Source organism: Castor canadensis, chromosome 10 (assembly GCF_047511655.1).
Source record: "Castor canadensis chromosome 10, mCasCan1.hap1v2, whole genome shotgun sequence".
Taxonomy (NCBI): domain Eukaryota; kingdom Metazoa; phylum Chordata; class Mammalia; order Rodentia; family Castoridae; genus Castor; species Castor canadensis.
Window position 1 is genome coordinate 122199441 of NC_133395.1, and position 26383 is coordinate 122225823.

The window sequence follows — 26383 nt, forward strand, 5'->3', positions numbered from 1 at the left end:
ATCCACACTTCAGGTAAGAAGAGAGGTAGGGTAACGGGCAAAAGACTTACCTCCTGGTTGGATGTACAACATTTAAAGAGATTCAAACTTGAAGTTCTGACCAACTTCTGTTCACAACCCCTTGGGTAGACCTAGCTATAAGGGTATCTGGGGAAAATAATCTTTAGTGGAGCACATTGCAGCCAAGAATAAACTGAGGATTTGTCAAGAAGCAAGGAAGAACTACTTAGCAATCACCGTCCCAGTGAATATGTGCGTTTTGGGGTGCCTTTCCTATATGGCGTCTTTGTGTGTTATGTAAATCTCTGCTGTTGATTTGAAATTTCATAGAGAGCACTGTTAGCCCATTTCACCCTCTGTTATTGGCAAGTACAGCTTTGCGATGCCGTGCAGAAGCAGTCTGAGTAAAGTTTAGAAAGTAACAACTGAAGAGCTCCTTTGTGGACCAGTTCGACACTAACTGTCCAAAGTGATTTATAATGACACACTGCGATCAAAGAATTGTTTCTTTGAGAGAATGGAACTTGCTGACCATGGGACATTATTGGAAACTCACTGTAAACTATAGGTGACCTGTGCTTGGAAGCAGTTCCTGGAAACCAGCTTCATTTCTATGCATTAAGATAAAAGAAGGTTGTGGACCCACAGATAGGAAGAAAACGAAGCAGCTTTCTTACATTATTATAAAGTGTGCATTTCTGACCACCACAGCTACTGCCAGCTAGAGTACTGCACTGCTTTGCTAGGTTTCCAATGAACCCTGGATAGGGACTGCAGGAATCTGGGTTGTCCTGTTCTGAAAGGCCAAAGGTCAATGAAGGTTATAGGGGAGGGAGGGCTCCAACTCTAACAGCTCTCCTTTGTGATATTTTAGAGAAACAAGAAAAGGTTTGGTTAGGATGAACTGGATTATTCTTCAATAGCAGAGATCACCAAAATATTACTGGCTTCTCACCACAGTTATTTTTTTAGGAAAACCTTTGTTGTGGCAACATTCAAGATGTGCCTTTTTTATTTTTTTGACAATACTGGGGTTTGAACTCAGGGCCTCACGCTTGCTAGGCAGGTGCTTTACCACTTGAGCCACTCCACTAGCCCAAGATTTGCCATTTTAAGTGTTTTTAAGTGTGGAATTCATTGCATTCATTGTGTTGTGTAACCACCATCATTCTTCAAGTTTACAGTTCCTGCTAAAACACTGAATAATAAAGAGTGGCTTAGAGTCTTAAGCATGAAAGCCACATGGAGAGGTTGAAACTCCAAAGAAGGTGAAAAACAAGTACTTTATCAGGTAGTGTGTACGCTGTGAATGTCATGTACACTGTTATCTGGTGAGGATCAGGCAAACTGACTCAGGTTTGGCCAACGATTTTCCCCTAGGGTCTATTCGAGAGAAGTGAATGTGCTCATATTCAAACAACATAGGCCAAGTGGTCTTGGAGGAGACTTCTTCAATTTTTTACCCTGATTTTTATTGCATTTTAAAAATTTTACATAGTTATATATTTTGTGTTAAAATTCACGTAACATATGGCTTACTATTTTAACCAGTTTTTTTTTTTTTTTGGTGGTGGTTCTGAGGCTTGAACTCAGGGCCTCACATTTGCTAGGCAGGCACTCTGCACATGAGCTACTTTGCCAGCCCCATTTTAACCATTTTTAAGTATATAATTCAGTGGCATTAAATGTCTTCACACTGATGTAAAACCATCACCACTATCCACCCCCAGAACCTGTTAATCCTCCCTCACTGAAATGCTGTACCCCTTAAACAACAACTTCCCATTTCTCCCTCCCCCAGACCCTGGCAACAACCATCCTCTGCTCTGTCTCTAAGAATTTGACAACTTGGGAGTGATTTTTATTACATGTTGGGCCAAATGTTCTCTGGTAACACTTCTCTGAAATTATGATGAAAAACAGTGGGGGGAAAAAATAAGTCAGACAATATCGCCACACTGACATTTCAGTCCTTCTATAAGCAACTGCTTTCTGTTTTTAATAAGACAATGGAGGGTCTTAGAAAGATACTGGCCCAGTCATCAGTCTGCAACCAGTGAAAAGAATGGGCACTCAAGTTGTTCCTGGAGTGTTTGGTTGAGAAGACCATGAGATAAATCACCACTGATAACTGGGCCAGTTATCTCTTCTGAATTCTCAGTTTCAGGCCATTAACTCTACATTTTATAGATCACTAAAGAGCACTTCTTCCTAGCTCATGATAGTCTTCCAACTGCTTAGGAGTAGCATGAGAAGTGACCCAATGTGGAAACCAGCAATGGTGAGAGAAGAGACTTCAGTATCGACAAGGCTCAACTCCAAAGAGCTGGTTCTGGTGGGTACCCTTCAGCATCCAGCATCTAGACATCTCATCAAAACAGTGCTCACTGTCATTTATCACAGTCTGCACCCAAAACTCAGTGCCTGCTCTGTGTGCTGAGCCACGACAGTGCCCAGCTGTAGAAGTGCCCTCTAGTGTTGGTTTTTTCGTTTGGCTTTTCCTTTCCCTGGGCCTGGGTTGTGTACAACATTCTTTGCTCTTGTCATAGTCATTCTACCAAAAGCTCTCCTAAACACTTTTTGGAATATGGCAGGAAATGGATAAAAAAGAAAAAACTTCTTTACTCATTTTTAGGAGGTAGGGCCATGGAAATGGCAAGTTCAGAATTGGTTTTTATTCAGAATTGGTTCTCACCAGTATCAGATGAAGGGAACAAAGAAGTGAAAAACAACAGACACGAAATAATCCTAACATTATTAGCATTGATGTGATTTGTCTTGAAAGAGAAACTACCCAGCACCACACCTGACGTAGGCTTGAGCAAATATTAACTCAAAATGAAGAGAGATGGCTCAGAAGCACACTGGCTTGTAGGCCTTTCAAGAAGGGAGGAAAAAACATGCATGAGAACACTAAGGAGTCATATTAAAAGCATATCACACGAGATCACTGTCCTCTTTGGGAGGAAGAAACACTGAGTAACAGTATATTTGTTAAAAATAGGGAAGCAAGGCAAAGGTCCCGAGGCTGGAGGAGGCCTCAGGCACTGAAGAATGATGGTGTAGTTTGAATGTGCTCCCCCAAAATTTGGGCACTGAAAACTTAACACCCAATGCAACAGTGCTGAGTATTAAGGCCTGGTAGGAGGTGCTGAAGGCATTAGAGTTGTGCCCTCAGGAATAAATGAATGCTGCCATTGAAAGCACAGTGTTCATTCTTTTCCTTGTCCTTCCACCATCTGCCATGTGAGGGTGAGTAAGGAAAACTTTAACCAGATGGCAGTACCTTGATCTCAGAATTCCCAGTCTTCAAGAAAACATATGTAATTGGCAGAGGTAAATTCATAATTGAGTTTGGAATACTCTGTCACTATAACAGCAACATAGAAGTTTTCAACTCTGAGAGGGCAAATGTCTGTTCTTTATAAATTACCCAGTCTCAGCTATTCTGCTATAGCAGCAGAAACAGACTGGGGCTGGAGGTGTGGCTGAAGTGGTAAAGCACCTACCTAGCAGGTGCAAATCCCTGAGTTCAAACCCCAACAGCACCAAAACCAAAAACAGAACAAAAAACTGGTGGATATTCACTCCAAGAATACAAATACATTCTACAACTTTCCATCGAGCAAAGGAAACTGAAGGAAATGGGAAGACTTCATTAAAAAAAAAAAGGGAGAAAAAGATGAAAAACAGAAAATAAAGTGGTAGGGTAATACTAATAAATGCAAATATATCATACCTACCAGTTGAAAGATAATTCTCGCCTTGGCTTTAAAAGAAAAATACAATAGCCATCACGACCTACTTATAGTGTCCCACTTAAACCAGAAGAAAAGATTGAAAAATGGAGGAACAGAAAGTTGTCTTTGGGTGAGTTGTTAGAGGGTTAGCAAAATGAGATGGTTGTCATTGCAGCTACTTTCCTAGCATGCGTCTCTGTCCAAGGCTATGATGACAGCAAGGATCTACAGAAATGGTGGAAAGGATGGAGAGAACACAAGGCCCAAAGTGTTCAGTCTTGATCATCGGCTCTGGGAAAATCACGACACCCTTACCAGTCACTCGATACCAGCTAGGACACAGACGTCACCTCTTTACCCTAACACTCTTTGGCAAGAGCCAGAAAAGAGGTATCCCAGAAAATTAATATACTAGTTTGCTGGTAGATATTTTTGGTAACTTTTTTTGTTACTTCACTATTAAGTAAGAAAAGAGTGAGTCCTCAGTACAGGAGGGAGAGCTCATTCCTGCCTCACAGCCAGGTAAGCGGCAAGGTATCATATGTTAATAAGGTACTCTTCTGTACTCGTCACAGCAAAGGTGACTATCAGCCTCCGATCACCGCCTTGGCCAGGCAGGCAACGCACAGGCTGTACAACTGTATGTAGCGGTCCTGAGTCTTTTTTCAAGCTAACAGGCTTAATTTTTTTAGAACAGAAAATGCATGTTCAGAGACTGCTGGAATAATTAGCTTCCCTTAGCAAAATCTGATTGCTGAGCCTTAATCAGTTTTTGTAATTGCAGTAGCCATACCCACTACTTCCGGAGTGCCAACCATGTCTTAGACATCATCCTCGGGAACTTACAGAGATGATGAAATGAAGCGGTTTGTGGAACTGATCTTTTTAGCACCATCCATCTGGATGTGCTTGCGTTTCTGCATCAAATCTTCCTTTTATTGTGTGCAATTAATACCGAGCAGTTTTTTCTGACAGTAATTGGCCAAAAGGCTCAGTTACTTCCCGAGGCAACTCAGGGAACTGCAGGAAGACTGCACTGGCTCGGAAAGATGCCTGCCTTTCTGTTTGCTGAAGGGTGACTTTATCCATTTGTTCACTTCACTGGGGTATGACATACAATTAACCACATGTATTTATTTTGCATATTTCAAGTACACATACAATTTGCTATGTCTTGACATATGTATATTCCCATGAAAGTACAGCGTATTCAAGACTGCATATGTATCACCCTCTGATGTTTCTTAATCCTTTTGCCACTTCTCCCCACCCCACCCCTACCCTCTATCCCCAACTAACCACTGGTCTGCTTTCTGTCACTATAGATAGGCTCATTTTCTGGTTTTTATAAACAGAATCATATACTATGTACTTTTTTGGTCTGACATCTTTTACTTTGCATAATGATTTGGGATCCAGTCATGTTGCATGCATCCACAGTTCATTCCCTTTTTATTACAGAATAATAGTCCATTATATAAATACAACATAATTTGTTTATCCATTTATCTGTTGATGGACATTTGGGTTATTTCCATTTTTTTTTTTCATTTGTAGCACTGGGATTGAACTCAGGGTCTTGTGAATGTGAGGCAAACATTCTACCACTTGAAGTATACCCTCAGCCCTTTTGTTTGTATTTTGTTTTGGAGGTAGGGTATTGCTAACTTCTTCCCAGGGATGGCCTTGAACTTGCAACCCTCCTGCCTCTGCTTCCTGAGTTGCTGGGATTACAGACATCCATCACAATGGCTATTGTTTTTGTTTTTTTTTTTACTATGAAACCAGCAGTCAGTTTCAAAGCACTGTCTCACTGAATCCTTACAACCATGCTGCAGTTGGATAATGCAGATGTCCTTGTTCTTCAGATGATGAAGTGAAAGCTAATGGAGGTTAACTTGGCCAGTGTCACAAAGCAGCACAGCCAGGATTTGAACACAGAGCCAGTTAGTATCAAAGCCCAGAGGACAAATCCAGCCCAGACAGATAGATACAGAAGACCAGCACAAAATCTAAAGTCTGTGTGGATTTTCCACCAGGAGAGATTTTCTAGATCTGACAGGAGGTAGCAATGTAAGACACCACACAAAATGAAATAGGAAGCCTAAGGTGGCAAGCTCCAGGATTCCACTGGATCTGGAAGGCAGCCACACTGAAATCACACCTATTCAAATGTCCTATGGGTAATGAGTCCTTAATAATAAACAACTATGAGTGAATAAATAGCTGAATGCTCACATGGATGAATGGATGGATGGATGGACAGACGGGTAGAGAGATGGAGGACAGAAGCTACCTGTTGGTTTGGCGGTGGATTCATTCAACCATTTCATAAAATTACTCAAAAGTTCTCATGAGTCCTAAAGCAAAGGCAATCAGCTTGATAACAAATCACCTCTCACAGCAGCCTCCAGTAAAGACTGCTCAGTTAGCAGAGAGGGTGTGCAGCTGTGAATTCACACAGGAAGTTCAAGTGAGGAGGCCCACTCCATTCTTTAGGATCCCAGAATGTATTTACTGTGCAGGCCAGAGCCATCTGTCTTGAGAGCCGGGAACTCCAGTTGCAGGACTCCTTCCTGAGTTTGTAAATGAGCCTTGGCTTCTCTGGGCCTCACATACCACACCCGAGCCTTGACAAGTCTCCACTGGTGAGGTCCAGCCATGTTGATGCTGACTTCATCTGGCAGAGGCCCTACAGCCTGGGAACCCAGGTTCTAGCCCCATCTTGGACAGCTCTGTTGAAAACGAGTTTATTCGCAGGCCATTTTACTGACTGCTGCACACACAGGCATATTTCTCATTGCCATCCAGTGACATCAGTGCGTTTCTGGAGCCAAAATAAACACAGCATTGTTTATGTGACTGTTTTCCTGAGAACTATGAGGTAGATTGCTTTGGGGCCTCCTCCTGCCCCCTTCCTCACTCACCCCCTGCACTGCTCTGAAAACATGGGGCTGAGTAACAGTAAAGGCTAACTGTGTGGCAGCATAGGGGACAATGCACCCAACTCAGTTGCACCTCACTCCAACCATGACATTCCATTTTGAGCTCAGCACGTGTAATGGGGTAATGAAATGAAGAATATCCCGCAAATGGCTGGTAAGTCTGATGATGGTTTTGATGGGGCATTTAGAGGGCCTGTTAGAGGGTGCATTGCCTCTCTAAGAGCCAAAACCACCCAACAGGCCTTGAGAAATGAACCACATTGTCATTCTTCTCTCCCTGCCCCCAACATCTGCCAGTCCCCATCCCTCCTCGTATAAATAACTTCTCACATAAGAAGAGCAAACTGCCCACAGTCTGAAAGTGAACGGTAAAGCCAGGCGCCTGGCACTGTGGTTCCAGCCAAGTGGTGGTGAGTCACAGCTGTGTAATTCACAGTGCAACAGTAACAGGGGCCAGAGCATCCTTTGGGACAATGGGTCAGGGAAGGAGCTGAAAAGCAGGATTTTTGAAAGGATTTTAAAGTATCTTGAGCTCTCCTGTAACAACAAACCTGTATTCACATGATAGGCAGAGCATGGAAGTTGGGGACAGCAGGACAGGATGGAATGGTGTATTCTCTAGGCTCCATCTGTTACCACCTGCCTGTGAATCTGTTTGTGTATCTTGAAGACCCAAATAATGAGGTTGGTAATGATAGCAGCTACCATTTGATGAAGACCTACTGTGGGCCAGCATTCTCCCACATTCTTCAGAGACATCAATCCATTTATTCTTCACAGCTATTTAAGCTTTGGGTAGAAGCCTCCCAACTTTACAGATTAGAAAACCAGAGTTTAGGGTGCCTAGGGTTACATAGCTAATAGGTGCTAGAGTCAAGATGTGGCTTCATAGATTCCCAATTCTGTGGATTCACCACTACAGGGGTTCTCAAACTTTGGCTCCCATCCACAGCACGTGAAGGCTTTGTTGAAACAGACAGTGGGGCCCCACCCCAGAGTTCTGGCTGATAGGACTGGAGCGAGGCCTAGAATAGAATCTGTTTTTCATAACAAGTTCCCAGGTGTTTCAGGTGCTGTCAGCATGGGGACCATATTTTGAAAACCACTGGACAAGGCTGACTGAATCTGTAACACATAACCATCATCCCACATAACTGCTCACAGGTCACCTCTCAGGTCACCTTGTCTTTGCCATCCAACCTAAAGCAGAGTCTCTAACCCAGGGGCCAGCAAACCATGTGATTTTCTGTGGGTCATCTTGTGTAAATAAAGTTTTATTGCTACATGGCCATGTCTGTACTCCTCCCTTTTCTTTCAGGCAGGGTCTCACTATGTAGCCCAGGCTAGCCTGGAACTCCCAATCCTCCTGCTTCAACCTTCCAAGTGCTGGGATTATAGATGTGCACTAGCACTCCCTTGAACTTTTTTCTACCTATTGTCTACAACATGAAAGTCAATTATCTATCACATAGGAACTGTACGGTCCCTGCAGCCTAAAATACTATCTGGCTCTTTACAGAAAAAATTTTTCAACTCCTTGACCTAAGTCACATTGTTTTGTCAACACCTAACTCTCCAAATGTCTTGCTCACTCACCTGTTAGTCCATCTATTCTCCAGTATGCTGTCACCAGCAGAAGGGCAGGGACACTGTGTCTTTGACCATGCCTATTTCCCACTGCCTAGGAAAGTGCTTGGCACACAGCTGGCACTCAGTAAGTACTACCTGGATGGATGAGTATCACTATTGAGTGCCCAGGTATCTGACATTCTACCAAAACATAAGAGCCTGTGAAGGAAGTAGAATAGCAGCAGGATCAGGGAGTGCCAAGAGCCAGACATAAATGGATATTGCCCATGAGGATGGCAAGTCTTTGAAGGCAAGGCCATGCTGCTTCCAGTAGTGATGGAGAAACCAGAGGTGGGGAAAAGACAAGCTCCTTGGTCACCAAGGTCTACCTGAGGCTAGGAGAAACTTCCACCCCCTAAGAATGAAAGAGCCAGTATGACACATGCTAATTTCCTCCACAGGCCAAGTTGGCTTCCTTGGAGTTGATGTGGTGGGTGGAGCACTGTGGAACAGGCAGAGGAGAGGGAGAAGAGTCCAGTGGGCTCTGGAGGCAGTCAGATAGCTAGTGTAGATCCTGGCTCTGCCTCTTGTTAGCTGTGGCATCTGAGTCTATTTTTGAACCTCTCTGAGCTTCAATGCATTTATAAGAAAAGCGAGGGGATTTTGTACCATGAGTTATTTAACTCATGCAACATGTGTGTACTGAATGGCTAATAGGTGTCCAATATTATTTTAGGCTTTGAGCATATAGCAGTGAATGATGCAATGTATATCTCCCTCTAATTGGCTCATATTTTTAAGGTCAGGCAGACAATGAAAGGGGTGATGTAAGTAAACATATGTACAGTACCTGCCATCAATTCAGCATGTGGAAAGTGTTCTTCACACTTCTCTAGACCTCTCTGAATGGGGCTTCCTGCTGTTCTATCTCCACCTGATGCAAACATGGAGGTGATGGAGGACTGGGGAAGAACAGCAGTGGGACTTCCCAGCCTCCTGTCCATGGACACTGTGGCAAAAGCTTGGCACTGCATGGACTCCATTCGTTTCTCCCCGAATAGTCCTTCAATATTCTTCCCAAATTCACTCTCTACAAAGTGGGGACTGATTTCACTTCATTTCTGTTCTTCACTTAAATGAACACCTTACTATAATAAGCCAGATGTTCACAAAGCAGGTTTCTTCCTATCACTCAGTAGCAACTCAAAGGTCAACTCCTCAGCTGCCCCTGACTGGGCAGCGCAAATTAGCCAATCCCCTCAACACCCCGGGTCACAGACACCATCTCACAGGCAGTTTTGATCATCTTCATAGGATCCATTAATTGAGACACGCCTTGTAGACCACAGAGAACAATGTCTGGTGCATGTAAGCGTCTGTTAGATGTTGAACTGGGAGTGTGGCTCAAGTGGCAGAGCATCTGCCTCACATACAAGAGGCCCTGGGTTCATGGGTTCAATCCCCAGCACTGTACGTGTGCGTGCAGACACACACACACACACACATACAGAGTTTGCTAAATGTTAATATCACTATTATGCTTATCATTGCATTTTTTAGTAAAAGGCTGAAGATTTACACAATCTGAAGAGAAACCAGAGTATCAGTATACTTTCTTAAAAAAAAAAAAGATCATTTATTTATCAGTATCCACCCTCCTCCCTTACAACTTCAATGCAGCACAAAGTTTAATTTATCTTGTTTGTTGTTTTATTCCCAGTGCCCTCAAAGTGTCCAAAATGGAGTAGGTACACAATAATATCTGCTAAATAAATGAAGGAGTGAACATAAAAACCCCAAGGGTCACTCCTTTTACACAAAGTATTTCAGCATAGGTCTTGATTTATTCCTTGTACTGTCATTACAGAGAAAAACCCAGGAAGCCACCAGACCAGCCACTAGAGACAGATGCTAAATAGGTTCCAAAAAGCAAATTGAGAGGCCAAATGAAGAAACCTCCTGTCGACTGCCCCAAAAAAGATAGGTAAAATATTTTTCTTTGTGGGAAGACTCTCTTTGCACCCCGAGCAGCCTACCGAGAATGCTCCAGGGTTTTGTTCCTGCCAGGCCTGGGGTCTGGAAGCTGTAAGAGACCTCAGACACCAAGGCAAATGGCAACGCTCAGTTCTCCAGCTGATGGCCCTGAAGTCTACTTGGGGCCCTGGAGAAGTCAAAGTCAGGTGGCTCTCCCTGGGCCCCTGTCCAAATCACTCAGGCTCAGTGGAGCCAGAAAACTTCATTAGAATAAAGTCACAGCTTTAAAACAACCCATAGCTGAGAACCTTGGGATCAGAAAGTCTCCTGTATTGGCAGAATTCAAGATTATTTTATCGAGCACTTTTGAGAGCTGGACATGGTGGTACACACTTGTAATCCCAGCTCTCAGAAGGTATAGGCAGGAGAATCATGAGTTCAAGACCAGCATGGGCTACATAGTGAGACCCTGTATGTTAAAAAACAAAATAACAAAAAACAGAAGCTTTTGAGAAAGCTGAGAAAGGATCTTGGCTTTCTATAAACCCTATATTTAAGGCTCTACCCCTACTTAAATCTTCCTCCTTCCTCTTTGGCAATAGCCAAAAGTTGCTACTGCCCCTTTCTGCCAGCTCAGGATGGCAGTAGTATTCTGTCACTACTATTTCCCAAGAAAGGTGGGAAAGAAACAATTGTTTTATTGAGCAACTTTTCATCTTTATAAACACTCTTTCAATTGGAGCCAAATCAGTCCTGTGATCTACAGGTCTCAGCTTGGTTCCGGGATCTGGCTGTCTGAGACAAAGACGGTGCTGCTACTCATTACTAGGTGATCCTGGGTGAGTTACTTAACTTCTCTGAGCCTTGCTTTACTACCTTCCACAACAGAGGCAGGAGTAACAATTACCAGATAAAGTTGGTATGAGAATTAAAGGCGATAATGCAGGGCAAGTGTTAAAAATAGGGATGGGAACTGGGTACCAGTGGCTCATGCCTGTAATCCTAGCTACTTAGGAGGCTGATATCAGGAGGACTGCAGTTCAAGGCCAGCTTGAGCAAATAGTTCATGAGACCCCTACCTCTAAAATAACTAGAGCAAAATGGACTGGAGATGTGGCTCAAATGGTAAAGCACCTGCTTTGCAAGCACAAAGCCCTGCCTTCAAACCCAAGCTCCTCTTCCTCATCATACTCAAGAGAAGGCTGAGGCTCCTGGAAGCTGAACAACTTTCCTGAGGTCAGAGAGAGATGGGGCAGTGGCCATATTTGCCTGACTCCAGAAAGGAGGCAACTCCTCCTGGGCTGCCTGCTTCTTTTGCAGGCTGTGGCTCCCAATGGGCTGTACAGATTTTAACTGAGAAACAAATGAGTCCTGGGTTGGAAACTGACTGAGCTTCTGCCAGACCCTTGGCTCCTCCCACCCTGCTCCAGACCCCGAGTTGGAGCCAGTGCTGCTGACTCAGGTCTGCCTGCTGCACAGCCTTCACAACACGGCCTTTTTGCAACCTAAGAACTTTGAGGGAGTTGGGATGGCTGGGGAATCTGCTTCTTAGAGCATATACTTTCAGAAGCACAGAGAATGGGAATAAGTGATAAGTACAAAAAAAACCGAACATAAACTCTTTTTTTGGACAGTACTGGGGATTGAACTCAGGGCCTCATGCTTCCTAGGCAAGTGCCCTACCATTTGAGCCACATTCCCAGTCCTTTTACTTTAGTTTGTTTTTGATAGAGTCTCATGCTAGCTTTTCTTTGGCTGGTCTTGGACCATGATCCTCCTACCTCTACCTCCTGTGTAGCTGGGGTTGTAGGCATGCACCACCATGCCTAGCTTGTTTTCAAGACATGGTCTTGCCAACTTCTTCCCTGGCTGGTCTTGAAATACAATCCTCCTATCTCTGCTTCCTGAGTAGCTAGGATTATAGAAGTATACTACCATGTGTGGTCCTAACAGACTTACTTTTTTCTTTCTTTTTTTTTTTTGTGGTACTGGTGTTTGAACTCAGAGCCTCACACTTGCTAGGCAGGTGCTCTATCAGTTGAGTCATGTCCCCAGCCTGTTTTACTTTAGTTATTTTTCAGATAGGGTCTTATCTTTTTGCCTGAGGCTAGCCTTAGACCATGATCCTTCTGATCTCTGACTTCTCCATAACTGGGATTACAGGAATGCACCACCACACCCAGCCAACTTTCATCTTTCCATGGTGATGCAACCCTGAACATTTCTGGTTCTGAACAGGACTCTTGTCATCTGCCTGTGTCTTAACAAATAGTTGTTGGGTGGCTGCCAAGTGTCAGGCACTATGCTAGATGCTAGGAAGATAAGAGCAAATCCTTATCGTCCTGGGTCTTTAAGCCAAATGGAGGAGTCAAATATTAAACAATAAGAATCTAGCCATATCAGTAAGACTCTATTTTTGACTTTGATATGCATTAATAAGAAAATTGCAGGATTTGGTACAAAGCATATATCTGGGGACCTGACCTTGTATGGGGGCTGGTCAGAGCAGCTCTTTGAGGAGATGCATTGAATCTGATGCCTTATAGAGGGGTTATGGTTATTAAAGAGACAAACTAAGAATTTTATCCATTCCCAACAGAGATATTTAGTTTCACTGGGTTCAGAACCAACTAATTTACATCGTCTCTGGGAAGTACTGGTTGCTTTATTTTAGTAAATATGGTAGAATGCTTTGAAAGCCAAAAATTGATCAATTTTCCCAGATAGCTACACTTTATCCTTCCTGCAATAGTTCGAAGTGAAAGTTGAGTGGTCTGGACAAATAACTTAACCACCACTTTTATGTGAAAAAATGAAGTTAAGGCCAAGGTAAATTACTAACCTTTGGAGACTAGGATTTGGGATATTTATATTTGAGAACCCTTATGGACACTTGAGATATCCAAAAATGACAATGAAAAGGAAATTCACTTAGGGCAAGCTGAAGGTCTCTTCAGATTTTCAAAAAGTAACATGAGGAAGAACTAGCAGAACAACCATGTCCAAGAGCACTAATGAAGACTGTTCACTCAGAGGACATGCCACTTACAACCCTAGGAACTGTTTAAAGAGAAAAGCAGGCATATGCAAACTAAGTTGCTGTTGTCCTATATCATGCAGAGGAAAACTACTCATTAACAATGCAGCTATTAACTGCCATTATTAATGGGTAGTTTTAAACAGAAACAGACCTTCATCTCTGTGATGCTTAATGTGGTACTCTTGGCATTTGGGATGGTTAAGTCTCCTTTGTGCAGGGACAACAACTGGCTCTTTTTAGGATGTGTAACATCTCAAGAGCCCCCTCATATGTTGGTAGACTCTCCCCATTATTGAGATAGTAACTTCACTGCCCTCTGCCAAACTTACATATCCAAATGCCCCCTAGTGGTGGGTGGATCCAGTCCAAGTCAGAAACTACCACTGGAAAACCAATCAACTAGTTATAGAGGATAATCTGAATTGCAATATACGGATACAGAAAAATGCTCACTTTCATGAAGAGGAACAAGTATGTCAGGGTAAGTAGAGAACACCGTCTCATTTTTGTCCAGAACAACACAGAAAGGCACTCCTCTATACATAGATACCTGAACACATACCCAAAAAGGTTGGAAAACAATTTTCTTCTTTGGTAGAAATGAGTGGTTTCATCTTTTCTTTTTTGAAAGAATGATTTTTCCCTTTATAAAAGGGGAACAAATGATTTCTAATTTGGAGAATAAACAAGTGACGCATTCATAGCAAACTCCTCCTGCCACTCCAATTCTTGTTTTGACTTAGTGACAATGGCAGGTCTGCCTCAGTGAGAACTAGCCCCGACTCAAGTAGCATGGATTACCACCTTCTCACTCTGTTGAGCCCTTGACCATGTTACAAGGCAGCACTACTATGCAGGATCCAGAGGATGGGAGGTGTCCAATAAGTACAGCCATCATATTTTGTCTTGACTGGGCCAGAATTGTGCCAAGATCTCCTCTAGCTTTTAATATCACTTTCACCCAATGGTCTCCCGTTCTTCAGAAACATTTGCAAACATGGGTTGTCACAATTGGCAGATGCTACTGGTAGCCAGTGGATAGAAGTCAGAGATGCTGCTGACAATGTACAGTTCTTAGTCCCTAGGACAAAGAACTATAGAGCCAGAAATGTCAATGGAGCCAAGGTTCAAACACCCTGCTCACCATTTGTCTGCCTTATAATTTGTCAAGGACCTTCCAAATTCTTCCAGAAATATTGTCTATGGGAAATTTGTCACTATAGCATCTTCTAGGAGGAGGGAATACACTATTAACTGAGTCTGATGGGAAGTTGGGATCTTGGAAATGACTTCAGATGGTTAATCGGGGACAGACTCCAGCTCTCTGGGGGGCTACCCCAGCGCTCTCTTGGTGACATTAAGTTCCTAATCTGGAGTGAGTACACACAAAGGATCTGAACGGTGTCTCTGATTCATTTTTAGTCCAGTCCTTTGAAATCACAAGATAAATGCCTTTCCTTTCTGGCATCATCTGTTCTCTTTATCATCTTCACACTATTTTAAGAAGGTTGGTCCTTGCAGTTAGTGGATTTTTATGAAACCAAATGGCCATATTCAAGAACACTTCCCTAAATAGGAGGTGACTTAGTTTGCATTCTATTAAAGTGAAGGAATTTCTCAGAAGAAATAAAATGAATATCAACTAAAGGTATATTACCTTTATTACCAACCCCATGATCAGGGAATGAGATGAAAGGTTTCAAACCAAAATGAAAGCGCACTACTCTCAACTCTAACTAGTCTTTAATATTTTGCCTCCAGCACAAAGCATTTTCACACTCACTATAATTTCTCTTGATAGAAAAATGGTTTTTTTCAAATCATAAGCAACTAACATGATATTAAACATCAGAGTTTTTATTAGGGAAAGGTATTTAGGTCTTTGCATTTTTCTAATCTTAGAACACACAAGACAGCTAAAATTTAATCCCATCAATAGCTCCGTAAACAATAGATTTAAAAAGACCTCCTAATACAAAATTTCTACTTTTTCACATAATATGACCCCTTCAGACAACTTTGATGTAGACTCACAGTCACTGGGCAAACATAGAATCCTTCAAATAACTTGAAACGACATTTTCTCTCTGGAGAGCAATTTCCCTTTCTAATCATGTACATCAGGTAGGCTGGAGTAAGCGTAAGAAACAGAGACGACCTCCCAAGAGATGGGAATACCCTTTCATTTGGCGCAATTCTAACTACTTGTTTAATAGTGGTAATCATTTTCTTTCAGAACAAATCAAAGAAATTTCAGTTTTATGTTTCCCAAAGACATTTGGATGAATCAAGTGGCCTCCAAAAATACCAGAGGCACTCCCACTTGGAATTGTTGGATTTAATCAAGATCCTAGTTTCTGCAATTATCTGATCCCTGGAGTCAATGGGAGTAGAAGTTTCCTCTGAATTTGAATATCACAATGATGTTTAATGGACTTAAAGAACAATCTACTTAAGCAGAAAATCAAAAAAAGCTTAACTTCGAAAAATTCAGGGCCCAACTTAGCAGGAAGCAATGTCCTTCAGGTGAACAAAAGAAAGGCAGGTCACTTAGAAGGTGCTGGAAATTAGGTCAGTAAGGAACTGAAACAAGCTCCCAGATCCATCTAGGTGTGGGGGTAGAACAGCTATGTCAAACAAGGATAATCCAGACAATTGGCACTTTACCTGGGCTTCCAAACTCAATCAAATGTTCTTGTTTTTCTAAAACTAATTTGTTAATAATATAGTTTAGTCAGATGGAAGGAAAAAAAAGATATAACTTCAACCCACAAAGTGTAAGAAAGTACTCACAGAACTACCTTCAATTCTCATGGAGATGTTTTTTGTAAATGTTTCTACACTAAGGTATTTCCTTCCCCATAGTAAGAATTAGAACAGAGAACATGAAGCTGATGTGCCTTCGGTGTTCAGGAAAGTAACACAAAAAGATGAAATGAATTTAGTGGAGACAGAGATGACTGGATGAGATCAGATTTTTGTATTGAACAAATGACCAGTGCTCAACTCCAGCCAACTGTATCTTTGCAGGAATGAGATTCTACATTCTCAATTTTTCAAGATAGAAATATGAACTTGTATATGAAAAAAATTCCTACTTTCTACGTACTAGTAACTAAATTTTTAAGCAATACCTTGCTGGCTAAACAAATCCTAGCTGCCTACCCAATTTCATTTACCAATTTGCAACCTCAATATGGAGAAGAAAATGAAAAATGGTTGATCAAACAGATGCTAGAAGGGTCACTACACTGAAGTTATTAGTGAATTCTTGGGTCTTCCTTAATTACAAAGAATTTTTTTCTGAAAGCATTATTGTACTTAAGGTTCCTGACTTACAACCTCAAGGCTGTTTAAGATCTCCAAAGAAATAAATTTAATGGGTCAAGGAAGCAATGATGTCTTTGAACATTCACTGGGAAGATGGTGAGAGCACCCTGTTTATAGATGTGAATTCTAAGCCATCTTGAGATTGCTAGAAGAGAAAATTCCAAGTACCAAGAAATTCAAAGCAAGGTTGTACAGCAGACCCTTGGTATCAACAGTCCCTGGTTTCAAGGAGACCACTGTTGAGGAAAACTGTGTATGCTTAGGGTGCTATATTTATTTTTCCTACAGTGGTGCCCAACTTCTGCTAAACACATGCTGCCTTTCAAGAAATCTCAAGTTCTCACTTGATCACTTCAGTTAAGACATTCACTTTGACCTTGCTTTTGGGGCACCGTTTGTTTTGGGGGAGGCAGATTTTCACAAAATTAAGGGCAGGAAAACAGAAGACCACACAATGATTTAGACACAATTGATGATAACAAGGGACTGACTGAGAACTTCTTGTGTCAACTGAGCTGCCTAAGGCACGTTGGGAATTAAAATTTTTTTGGTTTTGAACCTTCTTTTTATTTATGTATTTTTGATTGTACTTGGTTAAAACCATGAGTAATAAATCTGCAAGTAAGGTAGGCTTACTGTAAGTCAGTGAGAAAAGAAGAGGTGAGATAACGTAAAGAAACCAAGGTCTTCTCATCAACCCAGTAATATTTACAGCCTGTGGGTAGTGCCAAAATATTTCAGGAAATGTCAGTCTTTCTTTGGAAAGTCAAACTTTGTATTTAACCACAGTATATATCACTAGGAAGAAGGCAGATTCACACTTCCTCACTCTCCTTTATGAAGCCTGAATGTCCAGATTCATGGTCAAGTTCTATCTCCCCTTTCCCTGCCATAACTGATATTTCATTATCTAATGTTTCAAAGCCAACACTCTAGGAAGAGTTAGCAAGGGCAATACAGAATGAATCAGTCATGGATCACTAATGGGTCCATTTTGGTTCTCTTCCTCATTTCCCATGGAGACCTGTGATGTTTCCAACTCATCTAGTCCCAAACACTTATCTGAATCAGCAAAGACACCTCTTCCTTCTGCACCAGAATGCAGAAGCACCAGGAAGAAAACATTCAGAGCCCAAACATCAGTGCTCCCCCTTCAAGATGGGTACCTGTTCAGGCTTCAGCCCTGGCGGGACCCAGGCATACTCTTCCAAGGCACAGCCTGAATCGTCGTCTGACGTGGAGTTCCTCTGGAAGTCAAACATGAGTTTGCTGATGGTTTTCTCCATCTCCAGTGGCATCACTGTCACCATGTGCTCCTCCTGGGGACACTTGCAGTGCAGGCAGATCTTCCTGCGGACAACAGACATGGCAGGTAAGAAGGAAGAAAAAAGAAACCATTTTTTCAAGAGCCTGCCAGGCACCAGCGCCTTGGATTCCAAACCATAAACACATTCCTTGGCAACCGTCTTCTGGCAGTACCATCTCAAGCTTTGATCCAGAGAACACCTGTGTTGGTAGAAGGTGTGGCACATACATGTGATAGGAAAATAGAGTGAAACATCAGGAGCCACAAGGTAAGCACGGTAAGCACGATTACACGTGGGCCCCAACCTTTTCTTCTAAACCCATATCTCAACAGGAATGGCAATAGAATTTTTTTTACTACACAGACAATGGATATGGTCCATGACCACAGCTTTTTTCTCTGTAATCAATTAAATATATATAATCTATACACTGACCAGAAATGCTATGAAATTTAGCAAACACTGACAGCATACTATCTTTATAAAAGGTTCCTAAGCCATGGTAAACAGAAGAAATGGTTTTAGAAAGAACTGAGGGCTAGATTTTCTTTTGGAAGGAAAGCAAACATACTTTCTCCCCACTAAACAAATCTAGCTGTAAGATCTCCTGAGAAAGACACTTTTACCTCCATTAGAGGTCCCTGGTTGTAAATTTTAATTAGAAACCCAAATTTCCCCCATGTTGGTAATTTTTGTTATACCCAGAAGATCATGCATCTGAATTATTTCGCAAGGTAGCAGCCAAACATAAAAATCTCTCCCCCAAACTCAACATTTCTGTTTTAAGGTTACCATCTGTTCCCCTATCCATAGCGACAGAAATGATGAAGCAACAAAAATGTTGATGTCAGCAACACAAAAGTATTTCTAGCTTCCATCAATAAAAGAGCAAAATGAAGAAGGGAAAATGTAAGAAAATAAGCTATTCTGATCTTCATTGTTAGTTTTGGTAGCATTTTATTAAGGCAGTTAAAGAGCTTAAAATTCTAATTTCTACATGCACCTGAGGTTTTTTTTTTGACAATTTTTATATATATTTAACATATACAATTTTGTTAATGTATAATTCACAGCGTGGTGGGGTGGCTTATGCCCGTAATTCCAGCTACTCAAGAGGTAGACATTGGGAGTATTGCAGCTTGAGGCCAGCCTGGGGAGAAAGTAAGTTAGTGAGACCACATTTCAATCAATAAACTGGCATGGTGACACGTTCCTGTTATCCCAAAGGAGGCCACAGGTAGGAGGATTGCAGTCTGAGGCCAGTCCTGGGCAAAAACTCAAGACCCTACCTGAAAAAAATAACTAAAGCAAAAAAGGACTGGAGATGTGGCTGAAGGGTACAGCACTTGCTTAACAAGCATGAGACCCTGATTTCAAACTCCAGTATTGCCCGCCCCCCGCCCCCACAAAACAACCCTTTTAAAGTGTACAGATCACTAGGTCTTAATATTTTCAGAGTTGCACAATCACTGTCTCTAATATTAGACACCTCCCTGTAAAAACTATATGAGTATTAACGGTAACATTCCATCCCTACTTCCATACCCTGACAACCAATGACCTTCTCTTTGCTTCTATTGTTTCGCATATTTGGGGCACGGAACTTTTCGATAAGTATTCTCTCGAAGCTGGCTACTTCCACATATAATGAGATCAAAGTTAATCCATGGTTAGCATGTATCAGTCTTTCATTCCCTTGTAACATTCCATTATATGGGTACACCACATTTTTATATTCATCAGTTAGTGAACATCTGGATTCTCCACTTTTGTGAATTATTCTGCTCTGAATATTGAAGTACAAGTTTTTGTGTGGATATATTTTTATTTCTCTTGGGTATATATCCAGGAATGGGTATATTGCTGGGCCATATGGTATGGCAACTCTGTTTACTATTTTAAGGGACTGCCAAACAATAATCCAAAGAAACTGTTAAAACACTGTACACTATGACCATCAACCAATGAGCGTTCCATTTTCTCTACATCCTTGCTACACTTGTTTTGTCTGTCTTTTTGGCTGTAGTGAATGGGTGTGAAGAGGTATCTAACTGTGGTTTTGATTTGCATTTCTCTAATGTATTTGAAGTTGAAGATCATCTTTCTTTTTTTTGTTGGTACTGGGGTTGAACTCAGGGCCTTATGCTTGCTAGGCAGGCACTCTTCCACTTGAGCCACTCCACCAGTTCTTTTTTGCACTGGTATTTTTGAGATAGGCTCTCTCAAACTATTTGCATGGGCTGGCTTTGAACCACAGTCCTCCTGATCTCTGCCTCCTGAGTAGCTAGGGTTACAGGCGTGAGCCACTGGTGCCTGGCTATGAAGTTGAGCACTTTTCCATGTGCTTATTACATATCTTCTTCAGAAAAATGTCTATTCAAATCTTTATTTTTTCATTGGATTATTGGGCTTTATGTTGTTAAACTGTATTGTATATTTTCTGGATAGAAGCCCTTTATCAGAAATGGGATTTGAAAAAATTTCCCTCCCATTCTGTGGGTTCTCTTTTACTTTCTGAATGCTGGTTGTTAAGGCACAAAAGTCTTTAATTTCAATGAAATCCAGTTCATTTTTTTCTCTTGTTGCTTGAACTTTTGATAGCATATCTCAGGAACAACTCTTTAACCCATGGTTATAAAGACTTAACTCTAATCTAAAAACGTTACACTTTTAGCTCTTCCATTTAGGTCAAGATCCATTTTGAGTTAATTTTTCATGTGGTATGAGGGAGGATCTAACTTCATTCTCATGTGGCTGTCCAGTTGCCTTAGCACCAGTCTTTCTCCTGTGAACTCTCTTGGTACCTGTGTCAAGAATCAATTGGCCTTAGTGCAAGGGGTTATTTCTAGACTATTAATTCGGTTCCATTGATTTCTATGTCCCATGCCACATGGGTTCCACACTGTCTTGATTACTGCAGTTTTGTAGCAAGGTTTGAAATCTTTAAATAGGAGTCCTACAATTTTGTTCTGCTTTTAAAAAGTTGTTCTGGCTCCACTGGGTCACTTGCACTGGCATTTATAAAATATGAATTTTAGGGTTAGTTTGCCAACTTCTGCAGAAATGTCAGCTGGGAATTTGATGGGGACTGCATTGAATCTTGAGATCAATTTGGGGATTACTGCCATCTTAACAATATTAAATCTTCCAAACTATGAACACAGGATATTTCTCCATTTAATTTCCTCCCATGATATTTTGTGGGTTTTAGGCACAAGTCTTGCACTTTTTTTAAGTTTATTCCTATGTTTTTAAACTCTTTTTGATGATATTTTATTGGAATTGCTACCTAGAACCAGATAGGATTTTTTAAAACACTGTTGTCTCATACAATCCTGATGACTAGTTCTAACAGTGTTATGTTCTTTAGGATTTTGTATGATAACTAGTTCTAACAGTGTATGTTCTTTAGGATTTTGTACGTACAAAGTCATGTCATGTGTGAAAAGAGATAGTTGTCATCTTCCTTTCCATTCTGGCATCTTTTATTTCTTTGTCTTGTCTCATTACCCTAGCTAGAACCAGCTATACAATTTCAGTAGAAATACAGAGTGGACACTATCTTTTACTATGAGTCTTATGTTAGCTTTGGAGGTTTTTGTTTGTTTTGTAGATGTCTTTCATCAGCACAAGGAAGGTCCTTTGCTTGCTAGTTTGCTGAGTGTTACCAAGAAAAAAGTGTTAGACTGGAGGTGTGGCTTAAGTGGTAGAGTGTTTGCTTTGCATGCAAGAAGCCCTGAGTTCAAACCCCAGTCCCATCAAAAAAAAAAGAGAGTTAGATTTTGTCAGATGTGTTTTCTGTATATGTTGAGACGACCAGTTGTTTTTGGTCCTTATTTTATGACGTCTTATTCCTGAATTTTGACACAAAAATGGACTTGAAGAAGCAGAATTAGTTTTGCTCAGCTAAGTTAGGCCCAACAGAATCTCCCACTTCCTGCTTTTCATCACAGACAGAATGCACGCCTCAGGTCTGGTTAGCATCTCTGAGCTCAAAGTTCTATCCAAACCCTGGATGGTGGTTTTTAAAAAGTAGTCAGAGCTCATTTGAACAGTATCTTTTTAATTAATCAGTTACTGTTAAGAGGTCAAGGTTGTTGGGAAGCAGTCAGAATTTTTTTCCTCCAGAAATTTTTTTAATGCCAGTTTATGACTTTAGGTGCAAAAGAAGTTTCAGTGTGTTTAAGCAAATTTAATAAGTTCTTTGGTGACTAATTCATTTGTACTAGAAAACCATACTTTAAAAGCAAAATGTAAAATTTTTTTTTAAATCAAATTCAGTCCCTGGAATGCCTCTCAATGAACTCATTTATTCAGCAATGCAGAGAGAACAGAATATTTAATCCTGGATGGCCGTGATCTAATGAATAGAAACTCTGGGAGAAGGAAAAAAAAATCAAGAAGAAAGCAAAAGACAGAGGTACTGAACCATATAAACCCACAAGGACTCTCAATGAGGAGATGAGGAGCGGGCTCAGGGCTCTATTTGGTTATTGATCAAATAATCAGCAAACATCTACCAGTGCTGGGACAGCTCTGAGAACTTGGGGTACCAAACTAGAACAAGGATCCTTGCCTCATGGCACTCTGTTCTCAGAGTGAGAAACACACAATAGTATATTAAAGGTGGCAAGTGCTATGAGAAATAAGAAAGTGATGCTGCTTGGGGTGGGTTTAGGGGATCTGGAAAGGACAGGGGAATACTCTGAGCTGTACGCACAGCATTTGGCTTCCTTTTTGCTTTACACACATGACCCAGACTCACCCATCAGTCCTCCAAGAAAGGAGTATCATCTCCACTTTTCAGAAGGAAAGGCTCAAAGTAGTTAAGCAACTTGTTCAAAGGAAATCCTAAATAGTGAGTCAAAGTAGGCTCTCAATGAAAGAAAACATTGCTTAGAGAAAACATACCTGATTCCACCCGTGGTCTGTCCCTTTAGTTCCCAGGAAAAGCAAAATCAAGGAGAAAAAAGGAAAGAAAACAAAAGCAGCAAATCAAAACCACAAGGGCCTTATCTATCTTCCCTGCTAGCTGCCTGCCTTTTTCTCCTTATTTATAATTAACCGGAACTCCCAAGGCAAGGCATTTTTATTTGCAAAGAATTTTCAACCTCTGACTGACTCCATGACAGCCTTTGGAAAGGTTGATTCAATAACCTCCATTTACAAATTGGGAACCCAAGGCTCAGACGCTCTGAAAGGCACATAGGGTCAGAAGTAGAGCCAAGGGGATTTTTTCTGCATTTTCCATCTCTGTCTTTTCCCATTGGTAAAATGCACACAGTGGCACCAAACAGCTCTTTCAACACTGATGAAAGCTCTTCACCTAGGTGAAGCTTATTCAGGAGTGTGTAGGGAAATACATGATTTGGCCTGTTTAAAAAACAGGAATTTATGAAAATAGAACCTGCTTGTAAAGCAGGACTTCATTAAAAACACACACACATAAAGAGTGCATTGGTTTCATTCTGTCAGAGCTGACATTCTACTTGCACATAATTGGGTTTGTGAATGACAGGTTTCCAAAGAATAAGCCATGATTCAGAGAGGGAAGCTGCTACTTTCTCTTTCCTTCCCGACCTTTATCCCAAACAACCTCTGCAGATACCTCACCCCAAGTTTCAGCTATTAATTTGTTCCCATGGCTTTGAAGCCACAACTGAGCTACATAATATTGGCAGGTGGAGGTCATTTGTTTACCTGGCTTAGTGCTGCTAGGTCATCCACATAGTGACCACACCATTTGGAGAAGGATTTTATACCAATTAAGTGTCCTGCTGTGATGTAGAAGGGTTCATAAAAGTAGGTTGGGGGTGGGATGGCAATACTCATCCTTGAGAAGGTGACAGGTTATTTATAATACTGAACTCTGAACCATGAGGTCTTGTTTTGTGTGAGAACTGGTAAGATGAAAGCCAAGAGATCAGTTTTCCTTTATAACATGATTTCTGATAATTGAAAGTCATAAACTGTAGAAATTAAGGCTTGGATGGGATTGTAAACATCATTAAGTTCTTTTTTCTTTTTCCTTTTCTTCTCTCTCTTCTTTATGCAACCCCTATTTTAATGAGAAAAGATTTTTTTTGTACAAGAACTAAATGAAGAAGCTCAATATTTAAACTAGAGCTAGCCAAGTTGATGCTAAAGAGAAAGACCACAATTTCAACTTCTTTAAGTTCAACCTTCTCCCCAAACTTCAGACACGGGTTCATTCTCCTCAAATCCTAGGGTTCCAAGGATACAAGTCTGAAGACCACCATACTCCCTGGACTACTCTAACTCATTTCTAAGATGTACCAAATATAAACAAGTGCTTGATAATTTGGTAAATGGAAAGAAGGAAAAAAGAATAGCAGCTGTTGGTAGCTTCTAAGAGATAACTCCTAATCATGAAACTCTGCACATAGAAAATGATTCTGATTATAGGAAATTGTATAACTGATTGCCAAGACACTGCATGGAAAGGCTTGGGGAGTAGAAGCCATGCCCCAGTGATGGATTACAGAGGTCTAGGTTAGGGCACACAGCTGGGCCTTTTCAGCAGTATGCCAGGTGATCGCCATACAGTCACTCCGCTGAGCACAGTTGAGGCAAGCCCTTCTGTAGCTAGCCTCTTGTTTAGGAAGGAGCATCTCAGACTACGGCCTGAAAACTGATGGGTCTACCAACAGACCTGATGGTCCAATCAACTCGGCTCAATGCACACGTTCAAACCGTTCCAGGGGATTATGCTGATCCCAGTAAACTGCCATGTCTGAAGATCCTGCATCACTCAGTCCACCTGCCACTCAGCTGGTTCCTTGTGTATAGAAAGGTACTGGTGAGAGACAAGACAAGAACAATGTTTCTCATTGCTGCCCTGCCATCTGGCCTCCTGCCTCCTACCTCCCCTGTCCCAAGTCCATGGCCAGATCAGGTTCAGGTTGCATTCATGCACAGAGTCCTTCTAGTAGATAGCTGAGCCCCAGCACAAACCAGTGATTAAAGAGGAATGCACATTGCTGGACTCAACACAGCAATGCCCAGAGCAGCTAAGGTCAGCTGTGGGAAAATAAACTTTTGTTCAAGACAAAAGGCTACCATAAATGCAAAGACCTCCATAGCTTTTTCCTAAATAACAAATGAGTCCTGGGTATTCAAATTCTCCCATGGCTCTAGCTTACCAAAAGCAAAAGGGTAACTCTTTTTATTTATAATAGTAGAGAGGAAAGAGGAAAAATGTTTCTTATTTCTTCCTTATTATAGTTATCATAATTTAAAGTTACTGCTTCTTTCTCTAAAAAAAAAAAAGGGAAAGCAACATACAATTAATGTAGAAAGAAATCAGGAATTACAGATAAGCAAGAAGGAGAAAAATTTCAAAACACTCACAATCCCAAAGATAATCACTGTTAAAACAGAAACAGCTGCTGGCCTAATTTTTCCCTTAGTGCTAAGAAATTAGAGATCAGACTTCATTCTGCATGTTCCCTATCAGTGAGAGCCAGGGGACAAACTCTGGCCTGGAATGACAAGACATGAGCCAGAGCCACCCACACATACACACACAACACTCTCAGCAAATAAATGTGCATTATTCAGTCCAGATAAGTGGGTTTCTTCTGATCTAACACCCTGTAGCAGGACCAAGAATTTACTTACGTAGTGTGGAAGATACCACCAACGTGGGAATTACAATTATCTCTATGGGTATCACAGAGTTAAAAGGCCCGTCAGATAACAACCATCTGAAAACCAGATTTCAATAGCTATCAACTTTCAATTTTCTGTGCAAGTGGAGAGAGATGGGGCATGGATAATTTAAAACCACTAAGACTTGGCTCTGAGTTATGTCTTTGTATATCAGTCACATACTTGCCAATGTGGTGATAACTTATACCACTTCAAACCACCTAATGGATCTGCCTTGGGAAAGGCTGACTCAGGAGGAGCTGGGAAGGAGTCTGACTTTCTCAGTCTGCCTTGTGGCTCAACATTTTTTTTTGCCTGAGTTTCCAATGAAAGCAATTAACTTTTCACTTGCACCAATGCACTAGGCCAAACTTTTTTTTAGTCAGTAAGAGCTAGAAGCAAGGTCTGCTGACCCTAAAACACTGCAAAGATAATACTACCATAAGTAAGACAGAGTTGTGAAAATTGAGCTTTCACAAAGGACACTGTCCTCCTAGAGCCTGCTTGGGTCACATCACTATATGACTCCCACACAGGGCTTCTGCTCCTACCCTATGTGTACTTCCCAAAACCCAAGTGGAGGATAAGAATGTTAGAAAGGAGGAAGGGAAACAAAGGCTCTAAGGAGACTGGCCTGACTAAGAGGTAAAGGTCAGGTCCAAAGGATGAAGGGTTTACTAGGGTGGGTCTGACTTCTGGGCCCTGCCTTCATCCTGGAGGAGAGCAGGAGAGGGGTGAATGTAGCAGCCTTACTTTACCATTAATACAATTGCTTACATATGTGGAGGATTCATAGTTCATGTCATT

At 41.4% G+C, this 26383-nt stretch overlaps 1 protein-coding gene across 6 annotated transcripts in view; it reads right to left on the reverse strand.

Annotated features, from left to right (window-relative positions):
* Window positions 1-26383, reverse strand: part of Prickle2 (prickle planar cell polarity protein 2) — a 321900-nt gene that overhangs the window by 70244 nt on the left and 225273 nt on the right. For 5 of the 6 annotated variants that reach the window (XM_074044137.1, XM_074044136.1, XM_074044138.1 and 2 more), the window contains one exon: window positions 17765-17948. In XM_074044137.1, coding sequence (XP_073900238.1) covers window positions 17765-17948 — 184 coding nt within the window. Of the gene's footprint in view, window positions 1-17764; window positions 17949-22816; window positions 22840-26383 lie in introns of those variants that run through there. The other variant, XM_074044141.1, reaches the window with a different exon arrangement.